Below are 27,684 nucleotides of genomic sequence, written 5' to 3'. Positions count from 1 at the left end.
TGGAACAAAATCAGAGCTGAATGAAAGAATTAAAAATGGCTCATATGGAGACAACAAATGAATAGCCTGAATAATAATTTAATAAATAATAAAAAATTAGTATTTAGTGCCAGAAAGTGCTGTACATATAATCCTGCATTCAATTTATTTCCTCTGATAAGTTTTTTTTTTTTTAAAGATTTTTATTTATTTGAGAGAGAGATCACAAGTAGGCAGAGAGGCAGACAGAGAGAGAGAGGAGGAAGCAGGCTCCCTGCTGAGCAGAGAGCCCGATGCGGGACTCAATCCCAGGACCCTGAGATCATGACCTGAGCCGAAAGCAGTGGCTTAACCCACTGAGCCACCCAGGCGCCCTCCTCTGATAAGTTTTGAGGAGAAAAGATGGTATTACAGAAAAAAAAAAAGGACAAAACAAAATATATGTTCTCAACAGAAGCTGGATTTCAAAGAACAAATTTAAAAATGGGAGGAAGGAAAGTATTTTTTCACCTTTTCCTTAGCCTGATTTAACTTCATTATTTCCTATCTGTAGTGAATTCTTACATTATATCCACCCATATAAAAATGTAAATATTAAAACATTTCTAAACCCAACAGTGTAGAATTGCATACTACTACATAATCCATGCCACTGTTAGCTTCCATTATTCAGAACTGATTATGTACACACATTTAAGATACTCTCCTTAAAAATGATAAACTCTTGATTTTGCAGTTCTTAACTGCAACACATAATAAAAGGTAGGATGTTGCCCTAAAAACATAATAAAAAGAATTCACTTTAAAACCGAGAAATTTTCCAGTTACCAAAAGTGCCTTTATAATAAGCTCAGAATCCATTTGTTCCTATTGTTCCTTTCCTATTGTACTAGGAATAAATACATTCATGAGACATGACCACATTACTATTAAATAGGTGAAGGCAAATTTTTAAAAGACTGGCTTAAAAAGAACCAGACATGAAAGGAAATAAGTATGTGGAATCAAATACAGGAAATACAATGATTGTCTTGACCTTACAGTACCTTTTTCTATTCCCATTACATTAAAATACAAGCTTAATCTATATACATTGGTGATTCAGAAATCTTAGCAATGCTCTTTAATAGGAATAGCATAGTTTATTTAATAACTTTTTTGAGAAAGAATAGTAAATCATAAAAAGTTAAAGTTAGAAAAGCTTTTCCCTGGAAGAAAAACAAATAAAAATTGAAAACCCAATCAAAGGATTTATTTACACTTCAGCCAACATTAGTAGCTTAAATATATGAAGCTTTCAGAAATTAGAGAAAAGGAGAAATAGTGAAACATATATTTTAAAATTGAAGGGAGAAGATGACAAAATAGTCAAAACCAGACATACGAATTCCATGGGAGTTCTAGATTATTCTAAAGAACAACATGTATTATATTAAACAACAAAAAAGGAAACTGCTATATAACATACCAAAATACATACAAAAGAATGCCAGCTTTAAAAGAGTCTGTGTTCTAAATGAATTTAGAACTAAAAAAAAAAATTACCTCTTTACTTTTCGGTCTAGTTATACAAATCAACAACAAAAGATATATCAGATTTCAGCCCAGCTATATAATCTTTTAAAGTTAAAGTTAAGAAACTTGGGATAAAATAAAACTTTAAACATTTTAAGCAAAAAACAGATTTTTATGATCACCGGTTGAGAGGGGATTTGTTAGAGAGACAAAGAATAACAACCATAAGAAGAAAGCTGGATTCAACTATCTTTTAAGATTAAAAACAAAATAGAAAATTCTTTTCATGATACCTATCATAACCTGGGAACAGAGACAGGAAACACCTATTGTACGGTACTGCAGCAACATTATTCACTCCCATCCCTTTTCATCTTTCAGCCTCTAGCACAGTGGCAGAAAGTCTAAAACTCTATTTCTCGGAGGTTCTTGAAGCTGGAGTTGTGGGTAGGATTAAAGTTTTACCAGTGAGAAGCCCTTGTGGGGGATATGGTAAACAGAAGTGAGCTGAGAATATTCCTCTACTGGTATGACAGATAGCAAGCAAAACTGGATAGACATGAGGGTCTCTTACAGTCAAAACCCTGTGCCTCACTTTCCAATAGCAAGGCTCCAGCTTTATGGAAATGATAATGTAGGAGTAGCAACAGAGATGGTGGCAGCAACATAAATATCCAACCTCCAGATCACAATCCCTAAGTTATGATCCTAAAATCAGGGACCTAGTAGCACTTACAGATAAGTAACTAAATTCCTTCCTCTCTGAAATTTCTACAATGGTTATCGTTTATAGTAGTATTTTTACATTGACACAGATTGGCACACTAACAAATATTCAGAATACAGGGTATATAAAGTACTTTGATAATTTAATAAGGGAAAGGTAAATAGAAAATGGGAAAAAAAATGAACAAGCATTTAATGAGAAAAGAAAATCACATGGGTAAATACACATATGAAAAATGGTCAACCATATTAGTATTATAGGGAAATGTTAGATTCAGAGAAATGTTAAATTAAAACCACAATGAAAAACCTTTCAAGACTTAAAATAACAAAAATTTAAAAACCTAGTAAGACTAAGTGCTGATAAAAACATGTAGATCAGTAAGAACTCATAAATATCACAGGTGGGAATGTAAATTGGTACAGCCACTTTGCAAATTAAGTTGGTGTTATATTGTAAAACTGAATATTTACATAATCTATGACCCAGCAAGATTATCCCTTGAAACTCTTGTGCTTGTTTGTGTATGATGCTGAGTAGAAAAAAAAAGTCCCAGAAGACTAAATGATTATCACTTTTATATAGTTTAAAAAATACAAAACTGAATAATTTATTGTTAGGAATACACACACTTATTAAAAAATTTAAAAAGCAAGGGAATGATAAACACGAAATTCAAGAAAGTGCTAATATCCAGCAGAGGTCAGGAGAGGAATGAATAGGGAAGGAAAACATGGGTAGGTATACCAGTACTGTTAACCTCTTTTAGCTCTTAACTGGATGATGGGTTGACAGTTTTTATCAGTATGTTTCATAACATACGTGACTAAAATAACTATACTATTAATGATTGCTAATACTTATAAAGTGTTTATTATATACCCTATTTTCCCCTATAGTCAGCACTATGAAATAATTATTTCTAATTCATAGATGAGAAAATTAAAGCACAAAGAGGTTAAGTAACTGCCCAAGTAAGGTTGCATAGCTCGTAAGTAATGGACCCAGGGGTCAAACAGGAAATCAGGCTCCAGAGTCTGCACTCATAACCAGTGTACTATATGAATAAAAGAGCAAATAAGAAGAATAAAAGTTACCTAGGATAACAATAAAGGAATCAACAGTTAAATTGATTTACCTTTCATTTTCCTTGATGACATTTTCAAGCTGTAGTTTCATCTCACCCATATGTTTCTGAAAGATTAAAATATTGAATATATTTTGTAGATGGGTCTCTATTATGTAATCCATTCCTAACCAAGCAGTCAGATTCTATGGCACTAGGCTACTGATAAGAAACAATGATTCTTTACTTCTAATAAGCACTAGTAAATTTGGATATTTTAATGATGCACAGAATAACACATAAAGAATATATAATAAAACACTCATTTTGAAATATAAAGAAAATATCTATATGACACACTGAGAAATACTCACAAATGCAGTCCTATGATTGTAGATGTTTATAAAAAACAGATGAGAGATATTCCTCAGTATGTCACTGTAACAAATACCAGATGATCCCCATACCCTGAATGTATTCTTAATCCACTTTAGTTTAGTTGAAGCCCAGATAACAGCTTGTATTTGAAAAAGTAAAATGTTAACGGTGAAAAAGAAACTAGAGATCTTTAGCAGTAATTTGCTCAGTCTATTTGCCACCTTTATTAACTGTCTAAACTCTCCACACCATACAAAGTTGGTAAACCTGTATCGTCACCAACATATACTTTAATAGGAAAAATGGAGAAAAAAATCACTAATTCATATAAAAATGAGAATAAAATATAAACTGTAAAGAGAATGAGTTTGGAATGATTAATTTTCTCTGAGGAGATGAAGGGATTGTAAAATCTCAACAGGAAAGAAAAGGCATTTCAAGTCGGGAGATATATGTATAAAAGCAAAGAGGCAAAAATATTAGAACACAGGCATTGTTGTCAGCTCTCAATGAGAGTAAATGGGCTAGGGGAGAGCAGGAAGGAGACCATGTAAAATCACACTTAAAACAAAACTGCAATCAACTCATGGTATGTCCATTAATCTTGATTGAGTAACCTAGGCTAAAGGAGAGGAGCCAAGGCTGGAGTGAACCTGGCAAGGGAAGGGTGGAACAGGCAATCCTCCAAGCCCTTCTGCCTCCTTTTCAACCAGAGAAGCTAGTGGAAGCTTGGACTAGGAAATCAGAAACAGCCAACTCTAAATACAAAGCTGGCTTTAGGAAAGATGAACATTTCCCAGGTCCTTTTTGTGAATGAATCACAATTAAATTAAAATGAATGAATTCACTATCAGATAACTAAGAAGTAAAACCATACATTGAGTCATGATGCAGTGAAAGAAAATTAGAAAGGCAGGCAGCAGCTCTTGAATGCCACGGTAACTAAGAGGTTTGTATTTTATTGTAGCAATTATCCTGATACTTGCCACTAAAAAAACAACAACAAAACTGATCTTAAAAGTTGCAAAATCTTGCAAGATCTTTAAAAGTTGTAAAAAGGTTGGTGCATCTTAAAAATATTTACTCAAATTACTCAAATAGTTAGAATGTATATGTAATAGCTAGGATTAAAGGTGAATCATTATGGTCACACTAAAAATTCTTTACTGTCAAATATTCCAAAATATTTAATAGTTGGAAGTAAACAAAATCTCAGCAGTACCTCTTGTATTACCAAATTTTCCCTTATATACATTTTTGGAAGGGAGTTTTTCATATAAAGAAATACAGTGGTAGTTTTCCTGCTTTCAGGATAAACTATTCTTTTTACTGGGTCAATAGATCCTAAGAACTAGTACTTGTCAGTAATATTCATGTGAGCAACTGTTCTTAGATTTGTCAGCATCTTTTTTTCCGTCTGTAAAAGTAGCAATTACTCTTGTTACAGACCCTTGGGCCTTCTGTTACAGTTTTCTCTCTCTTGTAATTAATTCAATAATCACTCTTAGATTGAGAATGTTAGATGGGGGAATGAAGTTAAACACCTTAGTAAAATAGCTGATTATAGAGATATATGAATCAGATAGATTATAAAAAATCAAACATTTAAAAGTTTAATTCAAGATAACTAGTTACCCCATTTTATAACAATTGAACCACATAATATGTCATTATAGCAATTTTGAGTGAATTCAGCAGAAACTTTAAACTCAGTAGCCCTAAAAAGAAAAGCAAAATGCCATTTGTGCAGAACAGAGCTTTCTATTGTTCTTTAATTGTCAATTAGAAAGATTAAAAGACATTACTATGATAGGTTCGAACTTAAATGACCACAGGCAAAAAAAAAAAAAGCCCATAGTAAAGACTAGGAAAACATCTAATTAACTTACAGTAAGACAGTAACTGCAATTTAAAGAAATGCTTGTTTTTGAAATTTGGGTCTACAGGATCACTCTGTAAATTTATATTAAAGGATTAATCCTGGAAATGAAAGTATTAATATCAAATGCAATGGAAACCCTAACTTATTTTTAGAAAATGAAAGCATTATGTGTTCTTTTAGTAAAATACTTTGTCAATCTAGTAATTTATAAGTAGGAGATTGTTAAGCTAGATCTAATCATCTTGTTCTAATAAGTCCTGATTTTCAATTCATTCATCAAAAATTGAGGGCATATTATGCACTAGACTTCAAAGCATATGGTAGGATCTCTTGCTGTCCCTGCATGAAGTGGAGAGAGATATAAATAAAGTTTTTAGTGTTTGCCACATTTACAGCCCCATATAAAAAAACATGCTATACTTTCATTTGCATTAAAATTAAGTTAACCTTGCTACCCAACTGAACTGATCCAGGGATTGGTATCTAAACCAAACACAATGATGAGTATATTCAAACTCTAAGAAGTTTACCATCTTCTGGTGAGCTTAGCTTGAGACATACAGCATCTCTTGAACAAATGCTTCCTTTATATGGTTATCCAACAATCAGAAAGGTCAAAGTTTGGGAGGAAAATGTAAAAAACATTTTAAAATCAAAGAAAAGATTATAAATATTAGGTATATTCTAAAAATATCGATCATTGAAACTCAGATTATATCTTGAGCAATGTTGTGCTATCATTTTAGTTCTCCATGAGCCTGCTGTATATCCTAATCTCAGAAATTCTAGGATATAGAAGTGTCCTCAGTTTCTTCACTCAGTTCACTCCTAAAATAAACCTCACTACTAGGAGGATTTCAGAAAAAAGATGCCATAGCTTAAGGCTATATTAGAAATTGATCAAATGCATCTATAATCTGATGGACATAATATTTGAAATTGGGTAAAAAATCCATCCTCTAAGTAATGGGAAATACAGGTAGAATGAGGGTAAAGAGAAAGGTCTAAAAGTATGGAATGGTTTGGGATCTCCCTGGGGGAAAATAAAGATATAAGCTTATAATAATGAGTTTAAGAGCTTCAAGCACCTAGGAGATCTTGGGAGATATCAGGAGCAAGGGAACACTGGATTAAAAAGCAAAACTAAAGATAATCTTAAAACACACACACACACGTACTACACTTTTTCTCTTATAGACAGCCAAGAATTGATTAGTTATTGCTAAATATCTTATTCATCATCAATGTTTTTGAAAAGTGTATTTTACCTTTTTAATAGAATATTATAAAAAGCTTGATAACTATGATTTCATACCTGATAATACTTCAGCTGCCCCTGTAGCTCTTCCAGATGCTTATCATACTCAATAATAAGAGGAGCTAAAAAGCTAAAGAAAAAATACATAATTTTAAAAAAGGACATATTGTTTAATATAGGTCAATGTATAATATGTAATGAAATTGAATATGAACATTTTAATGATAAGTCTATCCACAGCAATCAATACTTTGTCTTTTTCCTGTTCTCAATCTTAGCTCAATTAATACTTCCAGATATTGTCAAATATTGAGGGAGGGGAGGTAATGAAGGAGTTCATCAAGAAAACAACTGCCAGTTGATTCTTGAGCTGAACCTGGGCAACTGGAGGCTACTCACCCCCTCCCTTACCTTTGGAATATGTGTTCTGCTTGCCTTCCCCACTTCCAGAAGCAGCTCCAAGGATACAGCCTTAAGATAGTAATGTGATGCTGAGGCTATCTATATTGGGTATGTAAGTGAATCCAGGTAAGGCCTCCTATATTTCTGACTGAACCAAGTTTAAGCTTCCAAGATTATGGCAGGCAGGTGAGGAAATATAGCTGTCTTGTGTTCTCCCAAGACAAGCCTCGTCAATAGGTTCTATTGCTTAATAAATTTGCCACTTACCAATCTGGAGTGGTCTGCCTCTTCCTTCAGTCTCTCTTAGCCCTCCACTTTTGAGGGCCAGTTTCTAGAAACTCCAGAGGTTATGAATAGGAGGGAGATAAAATTACCCCATTTGAGAGCTACTCTTATAGATTACAATGCTGGCTTTTTTTCCACTTGTATAGTCAATGTTCAAATCTAATTATAGCAGACTATGAAATAAACCATCCTAATACTAAAGGAATTATTTCAACAATAATAAATATACTTAAGAAAATAATATTTTTCTGGTAACTCAACCTTACCTTTGATCAACTATTGTGTTTTCTAATGTGTCATTCCCATCTCCTTTCAAGACAGCTTTCTATAACAGAGAATATTGCATCTTAAAATGTTTTCTCATATCATCCAAGCCCCAAATTTGCGGTAGTTTAAAATTAAATACAATTAAAAAATTTACCTTAGAAAATCTTAATGCAATTTAAAAGAAGAGAAACAAGTAATCATCTAAACTGAGTTGAAAGTTTATTTTGGGGGGGGAGGCGCCTGGGTAGCTCAATGGGTTGGGCCTCTACCTTGGGCTCAGGTCATGGTCTCAGGGTCCTGGGCTTGAGCCCTGCATCCGGACTCTCTGCTCAGCAGGGAGCCTGCTTCCCCCTCTCTGCATACTTGTGATCTCTCTCTGTCAAATAAATGAATAAAATCTTTAAAAAAAGTTTATTTGGTTCACCTCCCCTTCCAATTTCCCCCATTCCCTTCTCCTCTCTAATTCCCCATGTCCTCCATACTATTTGTTAAGCTCCACAAATAAGTGAAACCATATGATAAATGACTCTCTCTGCTTGACTTATTTCACTCAGCATAATCAAGGGGAGGTGCATCACGAGAGACTATGGACTCTGAAAAACAATCTGAGGGGTTTGAAGTGGTGGGGGAGTGTGGGAGGTTGGGGTACCAGGTGGTGGGTATTACAGAGGACACGGATTGCATGGAGCACTGGGTGTGGTCAAAAAATAATGAATACTGTTATGCTAAAAATAAATAAATTAATTTTTAAAAAGTTATTTGGTAAATTTTAACATCCATGCATAATAGGAACTCTCGGCAAACTTGAAATAGGAAGAATTTTCTCAACTTGATAAAGAATATCTACCAGAAACCTAAATCAATTACTATCTTTCATGGTAAAACACCAACAACACTGCATTAAATGCAGTATAATATAAGGCTGCTCACCATCACTGCTAACTTCACCACTGTATAGAGGTTCTAGTCAGTGGAAACAGGGTAGAGAGTTCAAAATTTAAATGTTGAAAGGGAAGATATGACACTATTATTATTTACAGACAATTTGACCATTTACCTAGAAATCTATGTATAATCTACCAATTATTAGGTCTAATAAGAGAATACACTAAGTTATCACATAGAAGATCAATAGAACAGCTTTCCCAAATGCCAGCAATAATTTGAAAATGTAAAAGGAAATAATACTCTATTCACTACTGTAACAAAAGGTAGTACTTGAGATTAAAAAACAAAAACAAAACAAAGACCATTGCAATAACTATACTGCAAAATCAACTTTACTGAAGGACATAAAAGAAGATATAAATAAATAGTACTATACTATTCATGGATATGTGAATGGTCAATACTATAAATATATTAATTCTTTAAAATTCACTGCAAGTGCAATTCCAAAACAAAAATTCAAAAGAATAATTTATGAAACTTTATCTTACACAGATTTTACAGTTCTTGTGAATGAGTAAATGTGCAAGAATAGCTAAGATAACCTGGCCAAAAAAAAAGGGGAGAGGGATGGAAAAGAAAAAAGAGTAAAGGGTTTGCCCTACTACATATCAAAACAGTGTTAATGCTAGAGTGATTAAAACACTATGGTACAGATTCACAAACCTGTACCCCTGGGGCAAATAATACATTATATATTAATAAAAATAATTTAAAAAAACACTGTGGTACAGACACAGTAACAAACAGAAGAGCATAGGAAATCCAGAAATAGATAACAAATTTATAGAAACATGACATCTAAAAGAAGTGAAATTATAAATGAATAGACAAAATACTGCTTTTAAGTAACAGTGTTAGGTAACAAAATAAAATTAGATTCCAGCATGTACTATATGGAAAAATAAATTACAGAAAAAGATCCAAATGTTTAAAAAATATTTAACAGTTATTGAAAAAAAATGCATTTTTGACCTCGGGATAGAGAAAGCTTTCTTAAGTTCCAAAAAATGCAGAGGCTTTTGTTTGTTTTGTTCACTAATATATCAACCAAAGCCCAATACTTCCACTCAAAATACATTTCTAGCGGGAAGACACCCGGTGTAAAATCTATAAATAGAGAGACTGAGATTTCTTACAACACCCAAATTTAAAGCTTCTATGCAGCTGAAAGTACCATAAGCAAAGTTAAAAGGCCAGCAACATTTTTAACATGACCAAAAACTCATTATCTAGTATAAAGTATGAATAAATACTCAAACACAAGGACATATACAGGATGTTCAGTGCAGCTTTTACTGTAATGACAGATAAAATGTCCAACAATAGGCTAAAGGAAAGTAATACAATAGGATCCCATAAGTAGTTCAAGGAATTAACAAGATTTATATGTATCACTATGGGCATAACCCAAAAGCAAATAGGCTAATTCTAGAAGTTATTCGTATACCAGACATCCTTCCTACATAATACACAATAATAAATTCCTGATTAATTAAAGACTTAACTATGTACTTATGCAAGTAAAGGACTTAAGACACAAGAGTAAAACACTGACACATTTGACTATATTAAATGTTTAAATTTTTCCACTATAAAGCATATAAACAAGATAAATGAAAACCCACAAATTGAACTTTCCATATGTGTCAGTGAACAGAGTATCAACAAGCAAAATAAAGAGGAAATCTGAGATCAGACAAATAAAAGCAAGCACAACGTCATTAATAATTAGGGAAATACAAATAAAACAATAGTGAGATGTCATTTTACACCAACCACACCGACCAAAACAAAATGTCTGACAATGCAACCAATGACTCAGAAAGATGTTTTACAAGGAGCACTCTCATATACCATGAATGGGAATGAAAACGAGTACAACCACCTCGGACAATTTCTAGTAAACCTGAAGATGAAAAAAGTCCAATCTAGGTATACATCCTAAAAAACCTCTAAGTACAATGTGTATATGGAGACATGTTTAACAATGTGCTTAAGGATTATTGCAAAATATAAGAATTGGACAAAATCTAAATGTCCTTTAATAGGAGAATGGATAGCTTGTGGTCTAATAATACAATGGAATGTAATGGAGAAACGTTATATAATGCATGAACTTGTGATATATGTATCAAATTCTTAAAAATAATTTTAAGCAAAAAAAGGAAGTTTTGCAGTCAGATACATATAGTATGATATCACTTATAAAAGATTTTAAACTTGCCAAACGATACAATAAAATTACTGCAGATATGAACATACATAGTAAAAGTACTGGGAGCATATATACCATTGGAAAACACTAAATTTAGAATGGTGATTACCACTGGAAAGGGATAGAAGGAAATGCACAAGAGGTACAGACACTGAATTGTTTCTGCAGTGTCTTATTTCTTTAACAAAGAAAAAAAAAAAGACTGGGCGCCTGGGTGTCTCAGTGGGCTAAAGCCTCTGCCTTCAGTTTAGGTCAGGATCCCAGGGTCCTGGGATTGAGCCCGTGAGCCAGGCTCTCTGCTCAGCAGTGAGCCTGCTTCCTCCTCTCTCTCTGTCTTCTTCTCTTCTTCTCTGCCTACTTGTGATCTCTGTTAAATAAATAAAATCTTAAAAAAAAAAAAAAAAAAAGACTGAATAAAGAAAAAAAGAGTGGAAGTAAACATGGCAAAATATTAAGAATGGACACAACTGGGTGGTAGCTAGCTACCAGATACCATTTTTAGTAACTTCTGTACTTCGATGTATGTTTGAAAAAAATTTAAATAAAGGAACAATATACTCAAAGTGTTTAGTATAATTCCTGACATATAGAAAGCTCTTAATAAATCTTTGCTCTTTACTTTTAAAAATGTCTTTTTTCTTAATATGGGGGACACTCTATTAGCTAACCAAAGTATATGTTATGAGCCTCCAACCAACATGGAAAGGATTTCTCAAAATATACAGCCTCAACAGACATGTTGACATGGATCTAGGACTGTAAGATGAATTATACAAAAAGGATAACCTTCCAGAGAGAACTCTGATAGATTAAAGAATAAATGCATCCAGTAGTCTATGTAATTTCGGGGTTGGATTTATTAATCCTAGACTATTAAAAATAATTATTGTATTATTTAAATATTAATTAATGGACAAGTGATATTTTAACTTTCAATTGTTCAAAAGTTAGTTAAAAATCTTCTTGGGATAGCTAAGTAATTCAAACTTTAAAAATATTTCTCAAATTTCTTAGAAATTTTTATAAAAATCAAAACAACTACCAGTGTTATGACTAATAGTTGGGAGATGGATGGCATTCTACAAAATAATAATTCAAGCCCTCATTAACCTCCCACCCATCAATTTTAAGTTTCTTAATTGTTATTCTTACTGAGTTTCATTCTACCTTATCATTCTTCTAAACAATATTTAGGAATCGCACAGTGTTTACTAAATTAAATCCAAACTCCTCAACTTAACCATTTAAGGCACTCTACAAAACCTACTCTTCCTAATGTTATTTTCCATTACTTCTCTCGTATATGTCAAACACAGTATAAAAAAATGAAGTATGTTTTACTCCCTAAATACAACTCCCACTTTCTTACCTCCTTTTGCTTCTCATCATGCCAGTGAGTCTATCTGCTATGCTCTCCACTACCCCTTCTTTTAGCTTTCATTGAAGTTCTTTAGAAATCTTACTTACTTTTCAGTACCCATCAGACATGCTACATCCTTCAGGAAACTTTTTCTGATCTCTCCAACTATATTTAATCTCCTTTTTCTCTGATACCCTCATTTGGCTTTAAGGTTAAGATATGAATAATATGCCTTATACCTAGTTATTTAATATTTGTCTCAACTGATATTTTTATTAGTCTTTAGGTTCCTATGAAATGGTAATTTTATTATATACCTTTTTATATCACTAAAGCTTCTGGCTTAGTGCTTTACATAGAGGAGGTACTCAATATATATTAGTTTAATTGAATTCTATAAAGACACTGCTCTGAAACTATTTCCTAATGATAGTTGTTACGGAAATACTAATTTAAGAGTAAATGACCAATAATCCAAATTATAAAAAATTACAGGATTATAAGATAAACATATTAAATCAAAATATAAGAAAAATAGTTAAAAGAATAAAAATATAGTTTCAGCAATCCTTCCCCACTTACTAGTGAAACTTCCAGAATAAAAGACTGCATGACTTAATAATTCAAGATCTAGCGGAAAAAATCAAGTTGGGAGAATAAGATTGACAATGACTATAAAAGCACTTATATAGAGGTATGGGGCTGGCTCACTCAGTGGAGTGACTCTTGATCTCGGGGTTGTGGGTTTCATGCCCTATGTTGGGTGTAGAAACACTTAAAAATATAAAATCTTTTTATAAAAGCCAAATATATATATATATATACATATATATATATATATTTACATATATTTATATTTATATAGTTCAATTGAAATATAATTGACATATGTCATATTAGTTTCAGGTGAACAAGACTAACAATCCTATCCAATAAGCTATGATCACAAAAAAAGCATTTCTAAATATCCTTTTTATATTTTCTAAAACAAAATTTAAACAAACTATACTAAATAAACATACAAAGCATTTTATATATCTTGAATAACAGATACTCTACAATTAATTTCTATTATTTTGATCCCAAAAGGACTTCCTGAGATGATGATGAGAGTGTATCACAGAAGAATGTCAATAATATTGGATTATAATTGGGTAGACAAAATTTCTGGATACTTTCTCTGAGGATATTCCAGATACTTCCTCTGAGGAAAACACACACTAAGTATTCTAATCATAATTCTGAATGTTTAATTTTGTGCCCCTTACTTTATATCACTGGCTATGAAATATATTAATCACATCCTATCTGCCATCCTTTGGAAGAAAATATAGGCTGATTAGCATTTTGTGAAAGTGTTGTTGCACATTTTTGAGTGTTGCAGCAAATCATTTATATACGGGGAGATGGATTTTCATCATTTATCAATGAAGGTCAATGTACAGAAATTGCTAAACTCTTACACTTAAGACTCTCTTTAAAGTGCTAAATCATTCTTTTTTTTTTTTTTTTTTTTTTGAGAGAGAGAGAGAGCACACTTGTGCATGCATGTGACAGGGAAGGGACAAAGAGAGAGGGAGAGAGAATCTTAAGCAAGCTCAGTGCTCAGTACGGAGCCTGACATGGTGCTGGATCTCATGCTCTCAGAGAGCAGTGCCACTTGACATACTTTTTATTTACACATAAAACACAAAATAACCAAAGGAAGACAACTAACTTTCACAACAACCCTGAAGGGATCATTCAAGAAACTAGTTGTTATTTAAACCATCTTTGGAAGGTCACATACAATTATAAGAGGTTTTCTATTTTTAAAGATGAACGGGGGTGCTTGGATGTTATAGTAGATTAAGCTTCCAGCTTTTGATATTGGCTCAGGTCATGACCTCACGTTGTGAGATCAAGTCCTGCATTGGGCTCCGACTCAGCACAAAGTCTACTTAAGACTCTCTCTCCCTCTTCCTCTGCCCCTCACCCAGTGCATGCATGCACCCTGTCTCTCTAAAATTAAATGAATAAAGCTTTAAAATAAATAAGGAAAAGAGGAGTGACTTATTAAAGTATAATGAACCAAATATATTAAATATACAAGCTATTGCACACACTGGAAAATCTAACTTTCAGTTTAAATCCATATAATTTATGTATCATTATTCTAAATATATCATGTATTTCCCTAAGAAACACTACACAAAAAAACCCTAAGGCAATTCATAAAACTTCCTTTGATCCATGGGAAGCATAAATGATTATTATATAGTGATAGCACAAATGAATTTTAACTATCACTTATAGCACAGTTTCTACAGAAAATCAAGTTTGAAACTCCAACTTAAAATATAAGAAAAAAATATCAAATTCTGGCAGCTTTATTTTTCTAATATTAGAAAAGTTTCATAAAGTATGTTCATTTAACACAAGTCCTGGCCATTTGCCCAGTGTGAGAAAGAAGGGAATTTCATTGTGATTTTATCCTGAAAAATAGACTAAAAAGCATGAACTGTTGTATTTCACAAGCTGATCATAACTTTTTCATCTCAACTCTCATTGTACATGGCATATAGAGCTCAAATGATGTTGGGAAATTAGTAAGCAGGAATAAAGTAAAGGAAGGATATAATTGCTTCATTCATTCCACAAATATTTATTGAGCATCTATTAATAAGAATTGACACCTGGGAAACACAGCTAAACAAAAAGGCCAAATAAAATTTATGAAGGGTTTCTGTTGCTAGCAGCAATCATTAAAGTTAGTGAGAAGAGATCTCAGCCAGTGTTCCTGGGTTTCACATAACCTTTAATAATGGTTTCCTCCTACTTCTAAGTCTACAAACACACACAAAAAAGTAAAAATACTATAAAAAGAAAAAAAACACAAATTAAAAAATTTATCTTGACAGTTTTTCAATTTTTTTCATTATTTTCTTTTCTTTCTTTTTTTTTTTTTCAAATTTTTTCACTTTTTACAGTATTTTTTCAGAAACTAGTATAACATTTCTGGGGTGAAGAACTGAAGAATGCACTATATATGGCCAAGGATATGGACTATAATGCTAGAAAGCAGATTAATCTCTTTCTCATATTCTCATATCACCTCCTTTCTCATTACTGCAAAATATGCAGTGGTAGGCAAGATGCAAGGGGATTGGTATTTTGAGACAGCAATGTGTTCTGAAGAGACAGCAAACTTCAGAAGACTCTAACGCAGTAACAATATATTACTACCAAAAATAAAAGCTAGGAATCAAGGTTTGATTGTATGACTATAATAGCATCTGTAAAAGAAGAATATGTACCTTTAGAGAATTCAAGGAGCTGTAATTGCACAGGAGTGTACACTATTAGAGAAGACTTGACCTTACTTGGTATGTTACCTTGAGGCTTTAATTAATTAATCACAATTTACAAGGCAAGTGCATCTAAAGGTCTACATACAATCACTGCTTTATCTGGTAAAACCATCTTTCATAAGTCAGCCATGTACAGTAGGTATGATATAAAACTGTGCCAAGAAATCTTCTCAGGCTTTAAAATCACTCTTTTGTTTGAATCCTCCTTTTAGACATATTCTATAAGACATTAAGCAGAAGAAAAAGAACCTAAGAATCTGAACAAAATTTAGAGGCTGCTGTATTATAATTCTCTATCATCTAAATGATAACAGTTCTTAGTTAAGCATAACTAACAAAATAACATAAGAAAAACAGTAACATGATTAACATAGTGGATGGATAAATTTAAGACCCTCTGGACCCAGTCTGGACTTTGTAAATAAAAATAGAACAGCAGGCTAAATGTTGACAATACACTAAAGAAAGAAAGTGTAAGTATAGTCAAGTCAACAAGATAAACTATTACTTTTTTTAAAAATTTTTTAATTTCTTTTCAGTGTAACAGTATTCATTGTTTTTGCACCACACCCAATGCTCCATGCAATCCGTGCCCTCTCCAATACCCACCACCTGGTTCCCCCAACCTCCCACCCCCCACCCCTTCAAAACCCTCAGGTTGTTTCTCAGAGTCCATAGTCTCTCATGGTTCACCTCCCCTTCCAATTTCCCTCAAACTATTACTTTTTAAACAACTTCTTTCTTAATACCTTAAAAACAATTCTATTTTTAAGAGAGAGGGCACATGAGTGGGGTGGGAGTAGTAGTGGTAGAGTAGAGGGAGAGGAAGAGAGAGAATCCCAAGCAGGCTCCAGGCTCAGGACCGAGCAATGGAGGGCTCTATCTCACAACACTGAAATCGTGACCTGAGCCAAAATCAAAAGTTGGACACTTAACCAACGAACGACCCAGGCGCCCCCAAACAATGTTTTGGTTACAAGATTCATTGATGTCAAGATCAAAATACATCCTTATTAATTCAGTAGGCTGCTATCACTAATATAGGAGCTACTGTTTTTCTTTTAATATTGTGTAACTCAGAGTCCACCAATAAACATATCTCATTGTTCAAAAAATTTTTAACAGAATATTTAAATAAGAACATGTACCCAAGGAAAGAAGTATTAAAAACAGTGCTGTATATTGTTTACTGTTTTGATTTAGTTTTTGCTTGCCATAATTTATGAGAATTGCAAGTTAAAGCTTACTATGAAATATATCCTAAGAAAAGATTTCATTTCAAAACGTCAATGAATTCGCATTTTAGAACTCAGATATTTTAACATCATACATAATACCTAACCTCCAATTCAGAAAAAAAGGCAATTTCTATGGCCAAAGAACTACTTTTATTAAGCAAAAACAAACGTTTCCCTATTCAAATCCCAGTTGTAAGTAAATTTCAAAGTGCTATAGGCAACTTCACATGAGAATAATCCTAAGTAGAATATTTACATAAACATATTTACAACCAAATCTGAACCTTGTTTTTTAGACCTTAACTAATTTACATACCTGCACCGATGAACATTTGGAAAATTTTTCCATTTGATATTGTCTAAGAACTTCATTTAGTCGGTGATCTGAAACAAAGGGGGGAAAAAAAAGGTAGTTCACTGGCTAATACTCAATATTTTAAAACTACAAACAAGATAGTTATTATCTGACATATCCAGTGCAAAACTGCTAGTCTTCACTGCTTCTCAAAATGAATCAACAATTTCAACACATGTTTTTTGAATTTAAGGGCCCTTCTATACACATAGGTCAACTACCTACTGCTAGTGGGAAAAGAATAGCTGCGAAGAACTAATTGTTCTGATTTCTTACATTTTAATTCTCAATTCTTCCTGGTTTACTCTTCAGGCTAGCAGAAGTAAAAAAGTACTCCATTCCCCCGCCCCCAAATTCCTGCTACTAGAAGTGAAAAGAACTGAAAAGATAAGCTATAGTCATATTTTCCCAATAGTGAAAATTGGCTAAAATTCTGTTCCAGAACAAACCTCCACACAGAAGAGAAACAGCAGGACAAAGATTCTGAATTATACAGGAGTAAGAGATAATAAAAATGAAGGACTGGAATAAAGTCAAGTGCTCTCAGTAAGCACAAGGTACTTAATATTTCTATTCACATCAAGAAAACACAGAACACGGTGAATGTAGAAAAATTATTTCAAGATCACATGGATTGTTTAACATTGATAATTTGCTAGCAATAGAGTAAACCTCAACTTTCAAAAGGACTGAGAGCCAAAGAGGGCATGTTACTTACAGTAGCGCAATTAAGCTAGAATAAAAAACCCAAAAGGGAAAATTTTAATACATTTTGAAGTTCAAAAATTACTTTTTAATAACCCATGGGTCACAGGAGAAATTACAAAACAAATTTGGATGTATTTTGAATTGATTGATAGTGAAAATGTAATACCTGAGAAGTTGCTAAAAAAAAGTCTATAGCTTTAATTGCTTATATTAGAAAAGAAGGTTTATAGTCAATGAAATATAGGTCCATCCCAAAAGGTGAGAAGAAAAGCAAATTAAACCCAAAGATCAAGTGAAGGAAATAATAAAGTTCACCCCCAAAGAAATTCAAAATAAACATACAAAAAAAGATCAACAAATACAATCATCTCACAAGTTACAGTAAAAGCATCTGATGATAATTAAGATATATTCATGATAAAGCCTCAGGAATGTAAGAACAGAAGTTAATTTCCTTGATATAACAACTGATTTCTACAGAAATGCACACCAGACATCATATTAAGGACGAGAACGTTGAAAAGTTTCCCCGGAAATTGGGAAATACAAATTGGGAACAAGGAATTTTCTTGACATTTATTCACACTCTAGTGGAGTTCTAAGTTTATGCAATAAGGCAAGTAAGAAATAAAAGGTATAAAGACTGAAAAGAAAAAAAAATTACCCATTATCCATAGTTAATCGTGTATAGGTATAATTAAATCCCAGAGAACACAAAGATAAATTCTTAGAATAATTACCTTCAGCATGGTTGTTGGAGACAAGGTCAATATACAAAATTTAATTATATTACTATATATTTGCAACAAAGTTAAAATAAAAGATGTCATTTACAATACCATACTAAAAAAACCAATGTCTATGAATAAATCTAAAAGATTTAAACAAAAGATGTATAATACTGTGTGCAGAAAACTATGAAACAATAAGGAGAAAAATTAAAGACTAATTAAGTGGACAGAGATACTCATGGTTTACAGGAGTTAGTATTGTGAAGACAGAAGTTCTCCCCAAGGTGATCTACAAATAGCCTAAATGCAATCTCAGTTAACATTCCAAAAGATGATACTGCAAAAATTTAAAGGTGATTCTAAAATATAGGTGGAAACATAACAAGAAAAGCTAAGGCATTCTTGCAAAAGTAGAATGGTGGAGGGCTTGCTTTACCAGATACCAAGGTTTATCACAAAGTTACAGTCATTTAGAAAGTGTGATAGCTATATAAAAATGAACAAATTTAACCAATGGAAGAGAACAAAGAATATAAAGATAAATTCACATTCACTTAGAACACCTGAATTATTCACTTAAAACAAATGAATTATAATTGAAGGGGCACTGCAAAGCAGTGAAGTAAAGAATAATCTTTATATTCCATGTATCAGTAAGATCATATGATAATTGTCTTTCTCTGATTGACTGGTATGTGGAAATAGAGAAACAAGGCAGAGGATCTTAGGGGAAGAGAGCAAAAAACGAAACAAGACAAAAGAGAGGGAGACAAACCATAAGAGACTCTATCTCAGGACACCAAACTGAGGGTTGCTGGAGTGGAGGTGGGTGGAAGGAATGGTGCATTGGGTGATGGACATTGGGAAGGGTATATGCTGTGGTGAGTGCTGTGAATTGTGCAAAACTGATGAATCACAGACCTGTACCCCTGAAACAAATAATGTATGTTAATTTAAAAAAGGAAAAAAAAAAAAAAAAAGAATCTTTTTAAAATTGGTTCTGGGTCAACTGGATATCCTCATAAAAAATAAAACACTGTCCATAAAAATAAATTCTAGGTGAAAGGAAGATCTAATTGTGAATGCTAACACAAATTCTAGACAAGTATAGAATATTTTTATATATCTTAGGGTAGGGAAAGATTTTTTTAATCAGAACACAAAAAGCACTAACCACAGTGAAAAAAACCATGATAAACTGAACCACATTAAAATTAAGAACTTCTGTTCAACAAAGAGACTTAACAAGACACAAACATGGAGAATGTATTCCAACACATGTAACAGAAAAGGGCTTGTATCTAGAATATACAAAAAACTAACAATTAAAAGGCAGACAAGACTATAGATTGTGGTAAGTAGACATGAATGGGCACCTTACATGACGATTACCCAGGGAGCAAATAAACACAGAAAAGCTGCTTCATTAGACATTAGGAAAATACAAATTAAAATTACAATAAAGAGCTAAAATTATAGAAAATGTTGGTGACAATGTAGAATAATGAAAACTCTCAACTGCTGGTGAGAACGTAAATTAGTGCAACTTTAAAATTACGCATATACATAATTCCTAAAAATATTCTTTTCCCACTCATGCTCCTTCTTTCAAATACATAAATAAAATCTAAAAAAAAAAAAAAAAGTCAATTGTGGATTACTGAAGGAAACACATTCAATCCTCAGAGGTTGCCTTTAATAAGGAGAAAATTTTACTCTAACTTAAGTCTCCTATTTCTTTCATTCATTCATCCAAAATATTTAAATCTAAATCTTTCCTTGTCCTGAGATCATAAAGACACCTTCTTAAATTTTTTCTTAATGTCTGAATATAATTTATTTCTCAATCAACCTGCAGATAATATTTCTATATATGTGGAAAGGTATCTTTATTATTTCTTCCTTCCTATTTGGATAGCCAATTATCCCAGCACCATTTGCTAAATACCTTTTCCCCACTGATTTGTATTGCTGTTCTTTCAGATAACAAGTTTCACGTATATGTCTTTTCTGTGTTAATTTATTCCACTTATCTATGTATATACCAATATGAAAATCTAATATTGATTTAATAATCAAATTTTTAAGTCTTAATTACCAGCCTATAAAATTTCCCACCTTGATATTCTTTAAAACTCTCTTAGCTCTTCCACTAGATTTTTATTTATTTTTGAGAGAGTGAGAGAAAGCTAGTGGGGGTAAGGAGAACAGGTAGAGGGAAAGATTTTTTAAAGATTTTATTTATTTATTTGACAGAGAGAGATCACAAGTAGATGGAGAGGCAGGCAGAGAGAGAGAGGAGGAAGCAGGCTCCCTGCTGAGCAGAGAGCCCGATGCGGGACTCGATCCCAGGACCCGGAGATCATGACCTGAGCTGAAGGCAGCGGCTTAACCCACTGAGCCACCCAGGCGCCCGAGGGAAAGAATCTTATGCAGGCTTCACACCCAGTACAAAGCCCGATGTGAGGCTTGATCTCACAATCCTGAGATCATGACCTAAGCTGAAAGCATGAGTTGAGTGCCCAACTAACTGAACCACACAGGCACCCTCTTCGACTAGATTTTAGAATCATGTTGTCAAAACTAAGTTTGAGAATGCATAAGTCTAACAATTAATCAAGAACTGACATACTTAATATATTGTGTTCTAATCCACAAATTTGATATGTTAATGATTTCTCCATTAACCTAGGTCTTTATTGTATTCAATAACTTTTTTAAAGATTTTATTTATTTATTTGACAGGAAGAAATCACAATTAGGCAGAGAGGTAGGCAGAGAGAGGGGGAAGCAGGCTCCCCACTGAGCAGAGAGCCTGCTGGGGGACTTGATCCCAGCACTCGATCCCAGGACCCTGGGATCATGACCTGAGCCAAAGGCAGAGGCTTAACCCACTGAGCCACCCAGGTGCCCCTTTTATGAAGGATTTTTAGTTTGTATGTACATAAGTGAAACAAGCCTATAATTTTTTTTTTTCTTACAAGTATCTTTGTTGGATAGAAGTTAAGAATACAGACACTGGAACCAGACAGTCTCAGTTCAAATCTCAGCTCAGTCAGTCTTTAGTGAGCTTGTGATGGTACTTACCCAAAGCATTGAGTTTTTTAATCTAAGGCTATTGAACAGTTGGGTGTGAAAACTATTAAGAAAAATTAAACAACTGATCAAGGGATGAAGTATTACTGAGTGTGAGTTACATAAAAAAAAAAAGCAATATAATCATATCAAGATTACTGACAAAAGAGGGCACCTTGGTGGCTCAGTCAGTTAAACGACTGTCTTCAGCTCAGTTCATGATCCCAGGGTCCCGGGACCGAGCCCTACATCGGGCTCTCTGCTCAGTGGATCCTCTCTGTAATCTCTTTCACTTTCACTCTCTCTCAAATAAATAAATAAAATCTTAAAAAAAAAAAAAAAAGATTACTGGCAAAAGAGCAGATGAACTAATGGGCAATGGTTACAGTAAAGAAAGTAGTAAAAACAGGGGTGCCTGGGTGGTTCAGTTGGTTGAGTTGGTTTCGACTCAGGTCATGACCTCAGGTTGTCCAACAGAGCCCCATGTCAGGCTCCGTGCTCAGTGGGGTTATCTTCTTGAGAATCTCTCCCTCTGCCCCTCCCCCCAAATTGTGCACACACTCTCTCCCCCAACCCCCCAATAAATAAATAAATCTTTTAAAACAGAGAAAGTAGTGAATATAAGCTGGTAAAGAATTAAGGAAAAAGAGGAAAATGAAGAGTTCAAAGAATATAAGTCTTTTTTTTTTCAGCGTAACAGTATTGTTTTTGCACCACACCCAGTGCTCCATGCAATCCGCGCCCTCTCCAATACCCACCACCTGGTTCCCCCAACCTCCCACCCCCCGCCCCTTCAAAACCCTCAGGTTGTTTCTCAGAGTCCATAGTCTCTCATGGTTCACCTCCCCTTCTAATTTCCCTCAACTCCCTTCTCCTCTCCATTTCCCCATGTCCTCCATGGTATTTGTTATGCTCCACAAATAAGTAAAACCATATGATAATGGACTCTCTCTGCTTGACTTATTTCACTCAGCATAATCTCTTCCAGTCCCGTCCATGTTGCTACAAAAGTTGGGTATTCATCCTTTCTGATGGAGGCAGAATACTCCATAGTGTATATGGACCACATCTTCCTTATCCATTCGTCTGTTGAAGGGCATCTTGGTTCTTTCCACAGTTTGGCGACCGTGGCCATTGCTGCTATAAACATTGGGGTACAGATGGCCCTTCTTTTAACTGCATCTGTATCTTTGGGGTAAATACTCAGTAGTGCAATTGCAGGGTCATAGGGAAGCTCTATTTTTAATTTCTTGAAGAATCTCCACAGTTTTCCAAAGTGGCTGCAACAGCTTGCATTCCCACCAATAGTGTAAGAGGGTTCCCCTTTCTCCACATTGTCTCCAACACATGTTGTTTCCTGTCTTGCTAATTTTGGCCATTCTAACTGGTATAAGGTGTTACCTCAATGTGGTTTTAACTTGAATCTCCCTGATGGCTAGTGATGATGAACATTTTTTCATGTGTCTGATAGCCATTTGTATGTCTTCATTGGAGAAGTGTCTGTTCATATCTTCTGCCCATTTTTTTTTTATAGGATTGTCTGTTTTGTGTGTGTTGAGTTTCAGGAGTTCTTTATAGATCCTGGATATAAACCTTTTGTCTGTACTGTCATTTGCAAATATCTTCTCCCATTCCGTGGGTTGCCTCTTTGTTTTGTTGACTGTTTCCTTTGCTGTGCAAAAGCTTTTGATCTTGATGAATTTTTTAAAATTATTTTTATTAACATATAATGTATTATATGCCCTAGGAGTACAGGTCTGTGAATCATCAGGCTCACGCATTTCACAGCACTCACCATAGCACATACCTTCCCCAATGTCCATAACCCAATCAGAATAGAAGTCTGATGAAGCCAAAGAATAGTTACAGTGGGAGCAAGAAACTTGTGTTTAAGATTTCAAAAGCAGGGTAACTTGAATAGATTTCTGCTTATGTCCAACAAGAAGTAACAAGGACCACCTTCCCTTTCAATACAACCAAAAGCAAATAAATGAAATAATGGTTTGCAAGATACTAGACAATAGACAGCGCTAATGAGAGATGCAAAACAAATGAGGTAAACGCTATGATTGCTCCACCTTAATGACTGGAGAGTCTAGGCCATGGCACAAAGAGGGAAAATGCAGGCCTCAGAGATCAGAAGCTTCTCTGAGTTAAGGAAGTGGAGACCAAGTGAACAAGAATTGGCAAGACAAAGTATGAAAGAGAAAGTTAGAGAACTCTGGATATATGAAATCTGTGGTGGGTCTCTGTTTATAACAGTACACAAGAACAATAATAAAACCCCCAAAAAACAAAAACAACAGTACATAACAGACTACTGACTAGCTTTTTATTTATTAAAGAAATTAAATTTCTAGTTTAAAATCTTCCCACAAAGAAAACTCCAAGTCCAACTGACTACTGGTAAATTCTACCAAACATTTAAGGAAGAAATAATGTCAATTCTACATAAACTTTCCCAGAAAATTGAAGAAAACAAAATATTTTTCAACAAAATCTACAAGGCAAGCATTGCTTAATGCCAAAACCAGGCAAAGAGATTAGAAGGGGAAAAAAGGGCTTATGAACAGAGAAAATGAAAATTTTAAATAAACTTTTAAAAAATCAAATCTAACAATATATAAAAAGGATAATACATGAATAAGAGAAGTTTATCCCAAAAAGAGAGGTAAGGCAGGCTTAAAAAAATAAAATTAATCAATGTAAGACACCTTATTAACAAACTAAAAATGGAAAAAAAAATATGATCCTCTCAATAAATGCAAAAAAAGCATTTGAAAAAAAATCAGCATCCATTCTGATAAACTCTCAGAAAACTAGGCATAGAAAGGGATATTCTCAACCTTTTAAAAACACCTATAAAAAAAATCTACAGTTAGTATCATACTTAATTTTGAAAGATAGATGTTTGAACCCTAAGATTTGGAAAAAGACAAGGATGTCCACTCCAACCACTCATGTTCAACACTGTACTGGAAGTTCTAGCCAGTACAATAAGCCAAAAAATGAAATGAAAGACATCTAAATTGGAAAGAAGGGACTAAAACTGTTAAGAGATGAAAAGATTGTCTATGCAGAAAATTTAATGAGCTCTAAAAACAACCTATTAGAATAAGTGAGTTTAAAAAGGTTGCAGGGTATAATATACCAAAAAAAGAGACATAGTTCTATATATTAGCAATGATAAATCAGATGCCAAAGTAAAAGAATAATACTATTTACAACAGTGTCAAAAACAGAATACATAGGGATCAATATGATAAAAGATGTGCAAATCCTATATATGAAAAACTACAAAATACTGCTGAGAGAAATAAAAGAATAGATACATCAATGGAGAGAATATACCTTTTATTGATAAGAGGACTCAATATCATTTGATATTAATTCTACACATATTGATCAACAGATTCAAAGCAATGCCTCTCAAAATCTCAGCATCTAGTTGAAGAAGTTGACAAGCTGATTCTAAAATTCATATAGAAATGCAAAGCACATAGGACAGTCAAAATAACTGAAAAAGAACACATTTAAAAGGCTAACATCATCTGATTCTATGACTTACTACAAAGCTGCAATAATGAAAACACTGGAATACTGGTGCTCAAACAGATAAACAAATCAATGGAACAGAATAGAGTCCAGAAATGGATGAACACAAATAAGGCCAAATGATCTTATTTAAATATTTTATTTATTTATTTGACAGAGAGAGAGAGAGAGCGCGAGCGAGCATGCAAGCACAAGCAGGGGTAGGCTCCCTGCTAAGTGGGGAGCCCAATGAGGGGCTTGATCCCAACACCCTGAGATCATGACGTGAGCTGAAGGCAGACACTTAATGGACTGAGCCACCCAAGGGTCCCAAGGACAAATGGTTTTTGCAAAGGTGCAATGGTAATTGATGGGAGAAAGGATAATATGTTCAATTGCATTCATATGCAAAAAAGTGAGCTTTGACCCTTATCTTGCACCTTATAGAAAAATCTAAATCAAGTGGATCATAAATCTAAATGTAAAACCCCAAATTACGGTATTTCTTAGAATAAAACATAGAAAATCTTTGCAGCCGTTGATTAAGCAAAGGTTTCTTAGATATGACATCCATAAAAGAACAATTTGAGAACTTCATAAAAATTAAAAACTTTTGGGCGCCTGGGTGGCTCAGTTGGTTAAGAAACTGCCTTCAGCGGGATCGAGTCCCGCATTGGGCTCCCTGCTCAGCAAGGAGTCTGCTTCTCCTTCTGACCTTCTTCCCTCCCCTCTCATGCGGTCTCTGTCAAATAAATAAATACAATCTTTAAAAAAAAAAATTAAAAATTTTGCTCTGTGAAGAACACTTCATGGAGAATGAAAAGAAAAAATAAGTTCATCTAAACTTCCCAAATCCCCGCTACAAGAATGACTTTTTCATTCCTTAACTTGATAAATAAGTATTTCTTTGACAGGTCTCTAAGGACTATCAGATTTCCCTTCTCAGATGGAGGTGGGAGAACGGTGTCCTGAAAATGTGTTAGGAGTTTACTAGAAGAATGGTCAGGTTTGGAATTGCCTGTAGTTACTTGTAAAGCTAATGCTTTATCACAGGGGTTGCCAGTTGAGAAACACCTAATCCAAATGGAACAAATGAAGAGAGGCAATCAAGATCAAGAAGTCAGTATAGAGAAGGTTAAAATAGGTGGGAGAACGTCAAGCCATCCTTATTCACCGCAGCTGGTGTCAAGGTGTTTTGCCTACTAGGGTAACCCACTCAGCTGTAACTGGCACACTGGGTTCAGTTAAAAGGAAAAAATGGCTGGCTCATTCCTCCAAAACTCATAGTTTGAGTGACTCAGGAACCCTCCCCACCCCAACCAAACTCATCACCAAACTGTTGTCTCCCACCATGCAAGATGGTGGCCAGCCAGTCTTCCTTACAGGGTGGCAGATATTCCCACTTCAAACTTGAGAAATAATGCTAATGTTACAGTATCATTATAGTGCAACAATAATTTTAAATAACATATATAGTGTACTTAATATGTACTAGAAATCATGCTTTATTTATGTCATCTCATTTAATCCTTACAACCCTTATTGTGCTATTCTTTCCATTTTACAAACGAGAAAACTGAGGCACAGAGGAGCTAAGTAACTTGCGAAAGGTCAAAAACCTGAAAAGAGATAAAGCCAGAATACGAACCCAGACAGAATGAATTGAGAAGCTGAGTTCTTAACCACTGGTTTCTAAAGCTTCCAAAATGGTACTGAGCACTTTTTCCCCACCTTCCCTGTTGTTTAAAGCAAAAACCTCAGTTGCCCTCTACCTTATTCTCTCAAATTCCCTAATCTCCAATCTCACCGTACTACCTTAGTTCAATTCTTACCAGTATGTTAAGTCACCTAACAGCTCTGCTATAATGCATATTCCCCGTAACAACCATACCAGGCTTTTCAAATCACAATTTGATCACGCTACTCTCAAGCGAATTCCTTTCAGTGGTTCCGATAACCTGTACAATGGTCCAAACTCCACATACAGCCGAGAAGGCCCTTCACTATCCAGTCCCATTCATCCCTTTCAGCTCCACCTGGTATTTGCCTGTATAAACCACATTCCATGCAAGCCAACGTTCTCGCAAGTCTTTAACAAACACATTCGTAATCCCCTCAACGCTGAATATACTATTCTCTTTGGGATATCGACACAGTTCTTTATCTAGTAAATTCGTATTATTCAAGTTTCAGGACAAATGGCACCTTCCTTTGGCCACAGTTAATAATAATCCTGTAATAGTTAATACTTGCTGAGCACATTTGTTTCCTGTCAGGTATTACAAACCTTTTACAAATTTTAATACTCATTTAATCATTCCAACACCTATGAGGAAACGGAGGCAAAAGCGTTAGCACTTGCTGCCACTTCACTGTATGGAATTTAGGTATTTCCTTCCCCAAATTAA

The 27,684-nt window shown here is 34.0% G+C and overlaps 1 protein-coding gene across 6 annotated transcripts in view; it reads right to left on the bottom strand.

Moving 5' to 3' along the window:
• The window catches only part of SCLT1 (sodium channel and clathrin linker 1), a 180,767-nt gene that overhangs the window by 152,373 nt on the left and 710 nt on the right, over positions 1 to 27,684 (bottom strand). For 5 of the 6 annotated variants that reach the window (XR_014311298.1, XM_082729127.1, XM_082729128.1 and 2 more), the window contains exons 2-5: positions 17,190 to 17,257; positions 7,759 to 7,817; positions 6,863 to 6,935; positions 3,360 to 3,415 (exon numbers count right to left, since the gene is read on the bottom strand). Coding sequence is in view for 5 of the 6 variants with exons in the window: in XM_082729127.1 (XP_082585253.1) it covers positions 3,360 to 3,415; positions 6,863 to 6,935; positions 7,759 to 7,817; positions 17,190 to 17,257 (256 nt within the window). In the remaining variant the exon portion in view is untranslated. Of the gene's footprint in view, positions 1 to 3,359; positions 3,416 to 6,862; positions 6,936 to 7,758; positions 7,818 to 8,028; positions 8,136 to 17,189; positions 17,258 to 27,684 lie in introns of those variants that run through there. The other variant, XM_082729130.1, reaches the window with a different exon arrangement.

This window comes from Mustela nivalis, assembly GCF_964662115.1.
Source record: "Mustela nivalis genome assembly, chromosome: 4".
Taxonomy (NCBI): Eukaryota; Metazoa; Chordata; class Mammalia; order Carnivora; family Mustelidae; genus Mustela; species Mustela nivalis.
Note: the sequence above shows the minus strand (reverse complement) of the source record. Positions and strands in the feature narration are given on the sequence as shown.